At 41.4% G+C, this 14,070-nt stretch overlaps 1 protein-coding gene across 1 annotated transcript; it reads left to right on the top strand.

Annotated features, from left to right (window-relative positions):
* Window positions 1-2,841: 2,841 nt before the first annotated feature.
* On the top strand, window positions 2,842-12,527 carry pnp6 (purine nucleoside phosphorylase 6). The gene is made up of 6 exons (XM_020588263.1): window positions 2,842-2,978; window positions 6,114-6,283; window positions 6,382-6,485; window positions 9,393-9,568; window positions 9,659-9,849; window positions 11,343-12,527. Exons 1-6 carry the CDS (start codon window positions 2,944-2,946, stop codon window positions 11,540-11,542), a joined length of 876 nt encoding a protein of 291 aa, XP_020443919.1. The 5' UTR covers window positions 2,842-2,943; the 3' UTR covers window positions 11,543-12,527.
* Window positions 12,528-14,070: the final 1,543 nt, after the last annotated feature.

The raw sequence follows: 14,070 nt of genomic DNA, 5'->3' as shown, positions 1-14,070 counted from the left end.
AGGTCTGAAACACATCTAGGGCATGGAAAAAGTGGGGATGGTCACCAGGTTGTGGAAGACCAGGCCTGGGCAAAAGAATAGTTTCTTTAACAGATTTGACTCTACCCAGTCCTTAGCCCCCACCCTGCCAGCCCCCCTGACTCACCTCTCCAGGTCAGTCGTCTTCTCGTAGCTACAGCTGCTCACACCTCAGCTATACCTTGCCCCTCCTCCCACTGTCATGGAAAGTTCTCAACAGCCTACAGCTCCTGAGCAGTCACCGCCCACCCGTCCCCTCAGCCTCACACTGGACCAGGTCAGGAGGGAGTTAAGGAGGATTAAGGCCAGGAAGGACCTGACCACATCAGCCCCAGGGTCATCAGGGAGTGTGCAGACCAGCTCAATGAAGTGGTCCTATACATCTGAGTCTTAGCCTGGAAAGAGTCCTGGCTCTGTGGAAGACATCCTGTGTGGTCCCAGTTCCTAAAATAACTCATCCCAAGGAGACAAACCATTACAGACCCGTTGCCCTGACTTCCCACCTGATGAAGACCATGGAGAGGATTGTCCTCGGCCACCTCCGTGCCCAAATGAGCTTGGCGCTCAACCTTGCATATCGACCTGGCATCAGAGTAGATGACGCTATTATCTACATGCTGCATCGAGCCCTGTCTCACCTGAAATCCCCCGGAAGTATTGTGAGGGTCATGGTCTTTGACTTTTCCAGTGCTTTCAACACAATCCAGCTGTCACTGCTGAGGGGGAAGTTGATGGGGGCAGGTGTGGACCAACACCTGTCTGAATGGATCATTAACTACCTCACAGATAGACCTCAGTTCGTAAGGCTGCTCGACTGTGTCGGACGTTGTAGTCTGCAGCACGAGGGCAGCACAGGGGCAGCACAGGGGATGGTGTTTTCCCCCTTTCTGTTCACCCTCCACACGTCGGACTTCAAGTGCAACTCCCACCACTGTCATCTGCAAAGGTTCTCGGATGACACCGCCATTGTTGGATGTGTATCTGGGGGGAACAAGTGGGGATTTAGGGGGGTTATTACTGACTTTGTGGAGTGGTGTGAGAAAAATCACCTGGTCCTGAACACCAGCAAGACAAAAGAGATGGTGATTGACTTCCGGCGGAAATCACCACCACTCATGCCAGTGAGCTTTCAGGGCTCAGTCATTGAGATTGTGGACACCTTTAAATACCTGGGTGTCTACCTCAACAATAAACTGGATCGGACGAACAACACAGATGCCCTGTACAGGAAGGGCCAGAGCCGCCTCCACTTGTTGAGGAGACTGGGGTACTTTGGTGTGCGTGGGGCACTCCTTCAGACTTTTTATCATACTGTGATGGCATCTACATTTTTTTTACACTGTTGAGGGTTGGGCAGGAGGTAGCACGGACAAGGACAGAAAGAGACTCAACCAGCTGGTTAAGAGAGCTGGTTCTGTCCTGGGCTGCCCTCGAGGAGGTGGCGGACAGAAGGATGCTGGCGAAACTAACATCCATCATGCATAACCCCTCCCATCCCCTGCACCATACAGTGGAGGCTCTGAACAGTTCTTTTAACCCAAGACTGTTACAACCCCAGTGCAAGGAGGAGCATTACCGTAGGTCGTTCCTCCCCACCGCTATGAGACTGTACAATACATCACTGCAGGGATAAGCTAGGTGAAAGTATGAGGGACTATGCAATAGTCAACTGAGGTGCAATACTCAAATCCTGGGGGTCAAATGCATTGTAAATATCTCGAATACTATATATTGTCTTGTTTTAGGTATTTTTGAGTAATTTTTCAGAGATCCTCATGGCGGAAATAAAGGTGTTTCCCCCATTGCAGGATTAATTATGGGATTAATATTCTCATCCTTGATTTCTTGTTCTCTTGAATACTATATTCTGTCTTGTTCCTAGGTATTTTGATTTGTTCTCAGGGATTAATTGTGGGAGGATCATTCTTGTTCTTGATCGTCTCTCAAATATTATATTCTGTTTGGTTTTAGGTACTTTGGAATTTGTTTCTCAAGACGTGTGTTCTTATGGTGTCTTGTTGCTGCTTTCTATTGCTGCTGGAGGAATTTCCCCTTTGTAGGATCAATAAAATCCTACCTACCTATTTTACTTTACATTCTAGCTTTCTACTGTGATGATAGCTTTTTGCTAACAACACTTAGGTTTATTGTCAGGGTGTTTGGGTGACTTGTGTTCTGGTGGAAGACAGTGCTTACAGACCTATGTAATTATCTTCAGGGTATTGCCACATACATTTTAATGTGAAAAATAAATGCATTTCAACATGTGTTGCTGAATATGCAAACATTATGTGCCTATGTAAATTTATCCCTATATCTATACTAATAAACCCTACAGATCTGGTTATTATGGACCATTTAATAATGGATCACATTCTATTTTATGTCATTACAAAATACAGTTTTTTAAAATGGTGTTATAGCCTATAGTGGTTGTGGTACAATTTTCACTTTAAATCTCTCTTTCTAGCCCCATGAGTCACCAATGTGAATTGTTATGCAGCCTATATGAGTCTGTAATTCAGTTTCCTGGCTTTGAAGTAGCCTGTTTCCTCAAACTAACAATAGGTGATTTTGGTCTTTATATTTTTATATTCATCGGTAACCTCGAGTTGTTGCTGATTTTATAATTTCCCTCAACTTTCTTTTGCCTCGGTTGCCCTTGTTTCTCCCTCTGCTCCTGCCCTGTCTCTCTCCATAAACGGCTCAGTGAGTTGCTCAGCCTGGGAGCAAATTGGATTAAGTTTATTCAAAGGTACCGCCAGTGTGCGCACGCCCCCTCTTTGGCTCTATACGTCGTGGCGTCAGCGCGTATCCTGCCCTCCGCCCCTCCCCAGCAGATTCTCCATCAGCCTCTCAACTCCCGTCAATTCAGCACAGGAATCGCTTGTTAGAAACAACCCGAATAACGTTTTATAGTCAGATATGGACGCGGCGACTTCCCCTCACAATCAGTGCAGGTAAGATCGATAAAGCTGGAGCGAAATGGTCATGGCTGTCAAGGTTACTCTGTAGTTTAATTATATTACGGGGGATCCAGTGGTGTTCAAATCAGGTAGGTTAACGCCTGTGTTATCGGTGAAGCATCTTGATATGGACTGTGCTATCTGAGAATGCTTTAATCTGAGGATTTGAGGCGTAATAGTGCATGTTACAGGTGGTAGTCTATAGGGTATATAATTATCAGTAACCTCGAGTTGTCACTAAACAGGCCAGTTTTTTTTTTGTTCTTGCCTCGGAGCTAAGCAACAGCCCAGGCTGGTAAAACTCGCTTTTATTGACAAACTGTGTGGTGTCCGCTAAAAATGGGCGGCGCACAGCCAGAATACCGCTCCCCTCTCCGCTCCGCTGCCTGAATACAAAGTACCACGGACAGCTCCACGTGCACGGACAGCTCCACGTGCACTGACAGCTCCACGTGCAGTTCGCAGGCCGAGAGAGCCAGAGAGGCTGTAGTCTAAGTGAATATCTGCGTTGTAATAGGCACACGCAACAAGTATTTAATGTGGCTTGGGCAGTTCATTCTGTACACGTGTGACAGGCTGACTTTTCAACACAAGTTTTCCACGTGACCACAAAACTGAATGTAAGTATTCAAGATTACATGAAAAATGTCAACCCAGGGAATAAAAATCCAGTGGGACACCCTAATCCCTATAGCCTAAATCTGGGATTTTGTTTAATTAGTTGTATTAGGTTCTTTTAGCCTATCTGTGATGGTGAAATGTAGGCTCAATTAAGTTACAGTATGACTTATATATTTTTAGGGTATGATTGAGTGAAGTTGGGGTAAGAATTTGATATAAAATTAATTTGCATGGTCCATAGTTAATATACAAGATGCTACAACATTAGGTATTAAAAGTTATTATGTGAGCAATTTGCAGCTACTGTGCACTAAGACAGTATTAAAGTTATAATATCTTTCACTAAGTAAATAGCTTACATTATTAAATAACAGTGAATAAATGTGCAAGAACAGACTCTGCTTCTCTGTGACATTAAATGGTGTCACAGTAAATTTAAAATTTTGCTTACTCTATTAGTTTCAGCACTATCAAGTATCAATGTCATATTGTTTTCAACATCCAAATAAAAATTGTAAACAGCAGCCGTTAGACCAAAAATACCTAATTGGATATGTCAACTAACTCATCATAATAATAGATTTGAAATGTCACAGATTAAGCAGGGGCTAATGTTGGAGGTTTTGCCACTGCCAAAATGTCCCCTGTTTAAACACTCAGCTTTTAGCTGTGGGTTTGGGCAGTCTAGTTGGTGGTTGACTCAGCCAAGGGATTCATTCTGAACTAGAACAGAACATTACATTTTTAGCTTTACCATTCTCCTTGTTTAGAAGCACAAGCCACAGACCCTCATATAACATATTACAGCTGAATTACAGGCACATGAGATGTCATCATACATTTTTGGGGTAAGACCCTGTTTTGTACAGTGTGGCTAGCCTACAGATTCCATGTTTTTCAGAGTCTTGGGTTTATGAATTACTAATCTAAAAAAAAGACGTTGTTCAAACATCAGGTTAAATAACCTGAATTGCAGTCATTCATTCCCCACTGTCTTCTGGCACCAATCCAATGAATCTGTTTATGACTCACTCACCAACAGAACAGCAGAAGTTATGCTGTAGCAGTCACCTGGTATGTCTGCTTGAGTGGGAGTGTGTCTGTGTGCAACACTGCCATTACTGCCTGAAGACTTATATGCAACTGACAATTGTGCCATAAGAGTGTATGTATTTATATACTGTAGAATGACTGAATTGCTTGCAAGGTATTAGGTTTATTCTTCCAAAGATTTTTAGGGAAAATAAGCAAATATAATGCTGCTTTATTTCTGCCTTGATAAAGTTTTCATAAAACAGTCATAACAATCCAGTCTGATAGTTGGTTGTAGCATTATTCACCAACAAAAGTTCATCACTTTCACCCTGTCCCGCATACCAACATACAGTACCTACTGTAAAGAAAGGGGGTGCAAATTGAACACCCCAGGCTGGTCTGGTGTAGCAGGCCTCTTGAGATGGCAGCTCTAAAATAGACTTAAACTCAGCAGGCTTTCTCCTGCTGCAGTTCGGTCTGATGAAGGATGCAGCCTGAAGCGTGTTGGGTTTTAATAACAAAGCTTGAGGCATAGAGGGAACATTATCAAGCTTATAGTTTTGCAGCAACATTTATATCCAGAATTCCAGCTTGTTTCAAACACTGTATAATGTAGTACCCCAGGGAAGTCCTAATCAAATCATTATCCCTGGCCTATATATAGGCCTATATACTTATTTTTACACAATGTTAATTTCCATGTGATTTTACTCCTGCACATTTCAGTGTCTTCTCCCCTTAGCAGGTGCTTTAGCATAGGTGTTGCAGAATGTTATGACAGTGAGCTATAGCTTGGCATGAGTATTAGAGTTTGTCATCATGATAAAGACATCTTATGGTTGAATATTCAAATATGAGCAGTTTTGTTAAACCTTATTTATTTATATACACATTAAAACAATGCAAAACCCAAAGCAGAACCAAACTTTCTTTTCCTGTATGGATGGTTTGCCTATTGCTTAAAGAAGCAACCAGCTGTACATGTTCTAATGCAGAATTGGTGTTGACATGTGGACATCTGTAGGTTTGCTGTTCTGTTTTCAATAAAGTCTGCTAGTTTTCTCATTGTAATACATTGTTTTGTGTATGTGCTGTTTTTGTCTCCCATTTACTTTATATTGTAGATTTATTTCAGCACATGTAATGCATTATTTACTCATGCTGTTTGATACACCTTTTAAAAACGTGCAATCAGCACTTTCCTGTGCACATTGGACTGTTAACCTTACACATATTGCTAAAAGAGGCAGTCTCATTTACAGCGTACACATTTGTTATGGTTTTGTTCATATACTTTCCTGCTCTCCTCAGACAGTGGCATCTAAAATCATGAGACCAATGTTCTCTGGTATTTACGGTGTTCAATCCTTGGTGACAGTGATGATGGTTATGATAGTAATTGCTACCGAGATGTGTAGCTGATTTTTCAGTTCAGTTATATTTGATATTAATTTAAATTACCATTATTTTCAGATACAGTTATGAAGACTACATGGAGACAGCAGATTGGCTGCTAGCAAACACAGTGCATCGTCCAAAGGTGGCCATCATCTGTGGTTCAGGCCTGGGCAGTCTGGTTGATCTGCTGGATGACAAGATGGTCTTCCCTTATAGTAAAATCCCCCATTTCCCCAGCAGCACTGGTCAGTCATCTCTGTCAGCTGCATTTTAACAAAAGCTTGGACACTATGCCGTATATAAGTATGCTAGCAGCTACTCATACTGTTTGTGTGCTGTGCAGTGGCAGGCCATACTGGTCTCTTGGTCTTTGGAAAACTGCAGGGCCATGAGTGTGTTTGCATGCAAGGGCGTTTCCACTTCTACGAGGGCTACAACATGAACACGGTAAACCACAGTAGGCGATGTAAAGTATGTGTACTGTTTCTTTTTATTAGTCAGAGTGCTATTACTGAAGGTGATCTGTAAACAACCTTAAAGATTAACAAAAATTAACAGTTTTTAAAAGTATTCTAAGAGAAAAAAACAAGATTAAGATTTTACAACTGTGCAACTGGCTATGTGACGCTGTACTTTTGCACAGTGGTTCTTTGAGCTAAATGAAAACATGCTGACAATGAAAGCACTAACTTGCTGAGGTTTCAGGTTCACCATCTTACCTTAGAGCATTGGCAGGCTTGCCACCAAACAAAGTACAGTGGAGGCGGGTGGGAATGTCATGAGTTTTGCAGGTATTTAGTCCAGTGTAGTGAAACTTTGACCTGATCATGGTGTAGGATGAAAAGTTAAGGGGTCACTAAAGTTGTTAAAATTTATCTTGAGGGGAACATAGATGTACACTGAATAGTGCAGAGATGCCTTTGTGTTACTGTACTCTAAGTTGCATTGTGGGCGTTTTCTGTCTCATTTTCTGTCATAAGCCAACCTGCTTCAGCATTTTGAAACATTACTGATGCAAATGATACACAGGAATACTGAACAGCTGGCAGTCACTGAGAAAACACTCAGTTCCTGAGGGTATAGGTCTATTCTTTAAACTGTGAATATGAACAAAAACTTAGTTTGTTAATCTTGCCATGGGCGGAGTCTCGTTACATGATACGTGACTGATTTTGTGCCACATCGCATTATTTTAGGTTCCAATAAACTTTTCACTATCTTTCATATCGATGTACCCTTTCAGAGAAAACTGCTCATATAGTCTCTCAAGTTATATAAACTTGGTTTTGTCAGTTGCCTTTTGACTAGAGATCAACAAACCATAGTATTTCACAACTTTGGCTAACAATTTACTCATTTTGTCGACTAAGAATTCCAACAGTGTATCAGCATGGCACTGGCCTTTGGCCTGCAGAGACACTGGTTTTATTTTATTTTATTACCAGCTGTGATGTGCCATCTTCACATAAAAGGAACATTAAAACCCTAGTCACTCATAAAATTCAGTTTCATAATGCACATCCAGTAATAGAAAGCCAGATGCGTTATGACCCTCCTATATCCAGTTAGGACTTTAGACAGGTGATAAATCAGAAAGCTAGATAGATAGATAGATACTTTAATGATTCTAAGGGAAATTCAGGTTCATGCCTCCAGTTGAAGATCGACATAAACTGGGCTGTACTCAGAAAGGTTTAACACTGCGCAAAGTGAAGTAAATTCTTAAAGACATTTTGTCATACATGCCATAAGCTTGGAACTTGTGTTAGACTTTGTATTGTGTTATATTTTTTAATCCCCTGTTGGCAAACTGAACAAAAAAAAACCTAAACTGAACAGAAGAGCAAATGAGAAGGACGGTAAGGGTTAATGGATGGTATAGTTAGCTTGTCACTTGGTTAGACAGTGGGTCTACTGCCATTTTGAATTTGTTTCATAGTTTGTGTTATGACCACCTGCAAAACTAATGACAACCCATCAGCCTCGGTACTTGGGGTGTGATGATTAGCAAATGTTAGCATGCTAACATGCTAAACTAACATGGTAAACATTACACCAACATGTAAATCTTGATCATAAAATGCTAAATAAACATGTTACCATTGTTGCTGTGGGTGTGTTACTATGCTGCATTTAGTGTTCAGCTCAAGGCACCACCTCCCTGCGCTGCTAGCTGTAAACTTAATTTTATTCTTTTTCAAGTTATGTCTTAGATTTTCATAACATGCTTGCTGCTATAATTTAACCACTGACACTTATACTTCTATTACATATGCAACACAACTTACTAAACTTACACTTCATTTCTAACACAGTCCACAAGTTTATCTCCAACACACTGTAATCACCCAAATAATAAGCAAATCCTTTATCAGTCTGCTGTTCCAAAATGACAGGAAGAAGGAAGAAGCAAGGGTAAAAGACCTCTGCACTAACAAGCAAAACACTTTCATAGCCAATTCAAGAAATATGACATAGAACAAATCATTTGTAATTGTGACTGCAATGAAAAGTAGCAACAGTCATGTACAGGCCATCAGCAGCTCTATAACGGTTACTACAGAACCAGAAATGTTTCAGACGTGCCAGCTCTGTCCTGAGTGCCTTGTTTCTATCCCTTTGCTGCTATAGCGGTGTGAATTTCCCTGTCATGGGATAAATCAAGAGGGATCTTATCTTATCTTACTTATCTTAAACCTACAGTAATAACAAATCCTAGAGTCTAATGACAGCACATGTAGAAGCTGTCTCTTTTAAATGTTGGCTCCTTCCTCCTTTGTGCTCCCATCATATCCCCATCTTGTTACTCCCATTCAAAGCAATAGAAAAATGACAGTGTCTATCCAACTGCTCGCAGGCAGATGTAAGATGAAAGACCCTGAACCCACCAGGCCTATACATTATATCCCCTCGGTTGGGCTAGCCCCATACCACACAGAAACATTAACCGAGACATCTCTGGTGCCAGCTCTGCAGCTGGTCATAGCAGTAGTCAAAACATGAAGCAAATCAATGTGCATGTGTGTGTGTCTGATGATTAAGTGGTGTGTAACTAAAAACATTCTCACAGACTTCTAGTAACATGTCGTGACTTAAACATAAGAACATATTATGGCTAAGTCTACAGTTATACACGTCATAATAATAAACACCCTGTCTGCTCACAGTCATCAACTCTTCTCTCTAGTTATCCTTGACCAGATGTACCCTGTAGAAACTCATAAGCATGACTAAGCATTTAACAGTCTAACTAGACATCCTATCTCCACTAAACATTTCTAATACATAAAGTATCTATCCAATTTCTATTTGACTAAAAATACCTAGCACCTGATAACATGTTTATTTCTCCAGGTGACATACCCAGTGCGAGTCTTCTTCCTGCTGGGTGTGAAAACTCTGATTGTGACAAATGCAGCAGGGGGTCTCAATGGCAAATACAATGTGGGAGACATCATGCTCATTAAGGATCACATCAACATGCCGGGCTTTGCGGGGCAGAACCCACTGTGTGGCCACAACGATGAAAGGTGCATGAGAAATACCAAGGCAGGACTATCAAAGTGAAACTTGTACGCTAGCAAACATGAACTAGCATTCTTAATTTAATGTCTCTCCAGGTTTGGACTGCGTTTCCCTTCCATGTCGGATGCATATGACAGTGAGTTGAGGGCTCTGGCTAAGGAAACAGCAAAGGAGCAGGACTGTGATAGCTTCCTGCAGGAAGGGGTTTACTGCATGTTGGCTGGACCAACATATGAGACTACTGCAGAGTGCAGAGTCCTCCAGATGCTGGGCGCTGACGCTGTGGGTTAGTACAGCTCTCTCATACTCACTTAAAGATATACTGTACAGTACTGATCTATTGTGGGAAAGTATCTCAGCAGTGTGTCTACAACAGGAGAAGCACTTTACAAATAAATATGAATCCCTTATTTGGATAAGAAGAGATAATGCTGTAGCATTTCCCCTCCTGGAATAGGAACCGCTAGTATCTAAAGCAGCATTCTTTTTAGCAGATATCCACACATTTACTTGACAGTGCAGATTAATGTTTGACTAGTGGTGTCATTTTTAGCTCTTTATCTCACATTGAAGTCAGTCACCTTAGCCTACTTGAGAAGTGACGAGTTAAAGTTAGTGCCCATCTGAAAAGACATACAGTTTAGGTTGACTGGCGACTGCCCATAGGAGTGAGTGTGGGTGTGTGTGGTTGTCTGTTTCTAAATGTTAGCCCTGTGATAGAATGGCGACCTGTCCAAAGTGTACCCCACCTTGGGATTGGATCCCCCCTACAACATCCTCTTTAGGATAAGCAATATAGATGATGGATGGATGGATGGATGAGATTTCTTTATTGCCATTGTACAATACAGTACAATGAGATTCAATGTGCCCCTCCCTTGATCCATGACATCTATAAAAGAGTAATTAAAATAGGCAAAAAAACAATAAAAATATACAAAAACATTATAAAAACATAAGTATAAATGTACATATATTGCAAATATTTCATATGTGCAATTGGCTCAGGTTGTGCAACATTATGATACTAATGCAAAGTATGCAGAAAGGAAATTATCCCTATAAATATGACAGTTTTTTAAACAAGTGGGGACTTGGTGGACTGATTTAGTGCATTTATGGCTCTTGGGATGAAACTATCTCTGAATGCGCCATTCATGTCTGGTACAAATCCCAAAGATAATCTGACATAAACTGATATAGATACAGATACAGATAGTTGCTTAGTGTTACACCACTACAGCTCCATGTTCACACATATTACAGTAAAAACCCTGCAGAAAAATCTGGAATGATGCAACTGCCAGCTATCAGTCTCAGTACTGCGGCTGAAATGTATTAAAGATCACAGCCTGTAAAAAAAAGTTGAATAATGTTTTTGTGTGTTTTTGGTGGAGTTTTGTTAAGTCTGAGAAAATAACCATGATAATGTCATAGTGATGTCATCACTGTTATCTTGACTTGGGCTTGGAGAATAGAAATTTATTACAAGAGGCCTGTATTGCAAACTATAGCAGTTTCGGTGATCTGGGCATTTATCAAGTAGGGAGGGGCTAAATCAAGTCGCACGGCGGGAGATGTAGTGTTTTTGTAGCTTGAGCCAGTGATTAAAAGTCAGGCTGGCTCAGCCTCTGCTGTGTTGATTTGAACTGCTCTTTTTAATCCATCTCTTGGACGTATTTCACCTTTATGGGCATGCAATAATAAATGTCAGGAGTTTTAAATGGCTTTAACATCTCTATATACATAATTAATTGCCACCATCCTCCTTTTCTGTAGGTATGAGCACAGTCCCAGAGGTAGTGGTGGCTCGCCACTGTGGCTTGCGTGTCTTGGGCATCTCCCTCATCACCAACAAGGTTGTGGCAGATTATGACAACAGTGAAAAAGCAAATCACGAGGAAGTGCTAAGCACCAGCCAGCGCCGGACCCCAGACATCCAGAGGCTCGTCAGCCACCTCATCGCCAAGATCGAGTAGCTTCGTTTAAAATCTGCTAGCACTAATACACACAGGTTTCTTTTAAAGGTTAAAAGTATGTGCAGACAGTGAGTTGTTAAAGTTAGGGGGTTAGGTTATTACTTAGAAGTGTTGGGTAATGTGGTTAACCAGGAAAGTGGGTGAGATGTTTTGGGGGTATCGAGCAGAATAAGATTCTGACCTACTGTTGTAGATACTAAAAGTCTTTAGCATCACTCTTGGTGTGGTCAGACGTGCTTATAACCACACCCAACAGTGATGTCATGGTCTACTGTGATGTTCACCACTACAACACTGCAGCAACTTAACACCACTGCAGGACAGCAACAACTAGTTTTCAGGGGCTGTTAAAGTTGCTCTTTAATCACAAATAGGGTGTGTGACTCACGAGATGCGGAAACAAGGATAAGGAAATGTGGTGAAAGTAGAATTTGTTTCAAAGTGACAATTAATTGGTGTCTCTTGGGTGACATATTGACTTGTTGTGTGTTTGTAGTAATCCAAACTGAGCACTACAGTGGCTTATAATTACAGTACACCATTACTTTACTTAAAAGGATCGCAGATCTTTGATCAATAAATGTAGCAGGAATACAGCACTGGCAATTGTCCAGCCCCCTTTGGTATTTCTGCAGGCTTGTTAGACCTGTGACAGCAAACACAAAGACTGGGACTTTTCAAATTGTTGAACCTGTATGTTTGACAGTATTCAAACAATGATTATAAGGCAATAATATGGGCTACTAATTACTACTACTACTACTAGACACATGGAACCTCTAAATATACTAAGATAAGTGGGAGATGATTACTGGTTATTACCACTGAGTAGCATTGTGTTCTTGGTGATGGAGAATGAGCAAAATGTTTTTTAAACCTCATCCTTTAATTGTTCTCTAATTTCTAAATCATTTACTATATCTAGTCTCAGGATAGACTCTAATCCACTTACTGGTGCTATCAAATTAAAAATTTATAGATGAGATCTGGATTTTGGTATTTTTTTGGTATTTGCATGGACATGTCTCATAAATGCAAATCCTTACATTTTAGAGAGCTGACTTTGTTTAAGGTAACTTAGGGGTTATGGCACTGAATATCAATGGCAACTTCCCTGGTTCCCTGGATCGCTCTGTTGGGTAAGTCTGGCCTGCAAGGGCTGCTGCCCTGCTTGTTTTCCAGCTATCCCTGCTCTATCCACTGCTGAACACTTAGATCAGGTGTGTCCAGTCATTCAGAAGCTGGATAGGACTATTAGTAATACAACCCTGCCTGGCTGCGGAATGATCTCTGGTCAATTTGGGGAGATCCTAAAAAACTCAAGTTTGTCTATTAAAAAGGAGGACAAAACACTGTTCCAGCAGCACCCCTGACACCTCAGAGACTTATTGGCACACACTCTCATCTTGTGCCCCATCCCCAACCTTGAGCAAGGAAGCTGGTTCTTCAGAAACCAGAAAGTGAAGAAGAATCACTTACTGTTTCGAGCAAATGTGAACAGGATAATGACCCAAAGGTTGTTGAAGATGAATCAGATTAGGACTCGGTCACCATAACAGCCCAAAGGCAAACTCAGTGGAAGAGCTGGGGCTGGGTGATGCTAATACTGATGAAGATTTATCAGACTGGGACTCGGATAGCGCTACTAGTGAGAGAACCCTGCCTGGCTGCAGAATGGCCTTCCTTCAACTTGAGGAGATTCCAAAAATCTCTAGACCATCTGTTAAAAAGGAGGACAAAGACATTGTTCCAGCAGCAGCCCTGACACCTCAGAAACTTCCCAGCACACACTCTCAACTTGGGCCCTTACGATGTGGACATTTTGGGTTTGCCAGTGAACTATAGGGCCACACAGGGGCCTGTCAACAGGAACCTTGGCCTGGGACTCTCCCTCCTCAGTCCTATGATTGAGGGACAGAACAGCAGGGAGGAGGACTATCTGGCTGCCAGCTACCTCTACACACTGGGATCTGCATTAAGGGTGGAGCCTGACCCTGTCAGCAGGGTGACAGAGCAGTACTTGGAGGTACTAAAGAGGAACAATACAATCTGACAAACCTCTGCTCATATATGATCATAATTAAACATATTTCAGCTAAAAACAATACAAAACAAAAACAAAAAAACCCTTCCTTCAGTGACTCACTCAGACCCTGACAGACCTCATGAACTGTATATTTTGAATGTGAGATGCTGTTGGATTTGTAAAGTTGTCTATAGTCTTCCATAGTGTAAACAAAGCCACCATAGAAGGTACACACAATATGAAAAAACAAACACAGCTGAGGAACTAAAAACAGAGGTCCAGCAAGAGAAAAAGATGGAAACAGTGGAGCAAAACTTTAGAGAGGATGAACCATTATTACATGCCTATTATAATTCCTTCGAAGCTCAAATAAGGTGTCAGCTGAAGGACAGTGAGGTAACATCAGGTATAACTGAGGAGTGAGTCAACCCAGTTGTCCAAGAGGATTTGCTGGTTCATTACCTAGATGATAAGATGTAGACAAAGATATGTGACCCACAAA

Source organism: Monopterus albus, unplaced genomic scaffold, assembly GCF_001952655.1.
Source record: "Monopterus albus unplaced genomic scaffold, M_albus_1.0 scaffold518.1, whole genome shotgun sequence".
Classification (NCBI taxonomy): Eukaryota; Metazoa; Chordata; class Actinopteri; order Synbranchiformes; family Synbranchidae; genus Monopterus; species Monopterus albus.
Note: the sequence above shows the minus strand (reverse complement) of the source record. Positions and strands in the feature narration are given on the sequence as shown.

What these genes read in the sequence shown, in the direction of transcription:
- pnp6 (XM_020588263.1), top strand. Translation starts at nt 2,944, where the DNA reads ATGGACGCGGCGACTTCCCCTCACAATCAGTGCAG. An exon ending in CCATTTCCCCAGCAGCACTG is followed by an intron (nt 6,284 to 6,381) that starts GTCAGTCATCTC and finishes TGTGCTGTGCAG; the next exon opens with TGGCAGGCCATACTGGTCTC. An exon ending in GCTGGGCGCTGACGCTGTGG is followed by an intron (nt 9,850 to 11,342) that starts GTTAGTACAGCT and finishes CCTTTTCTGTAG; the next exon opens with GTATGAGCACAGTCCCAGAG.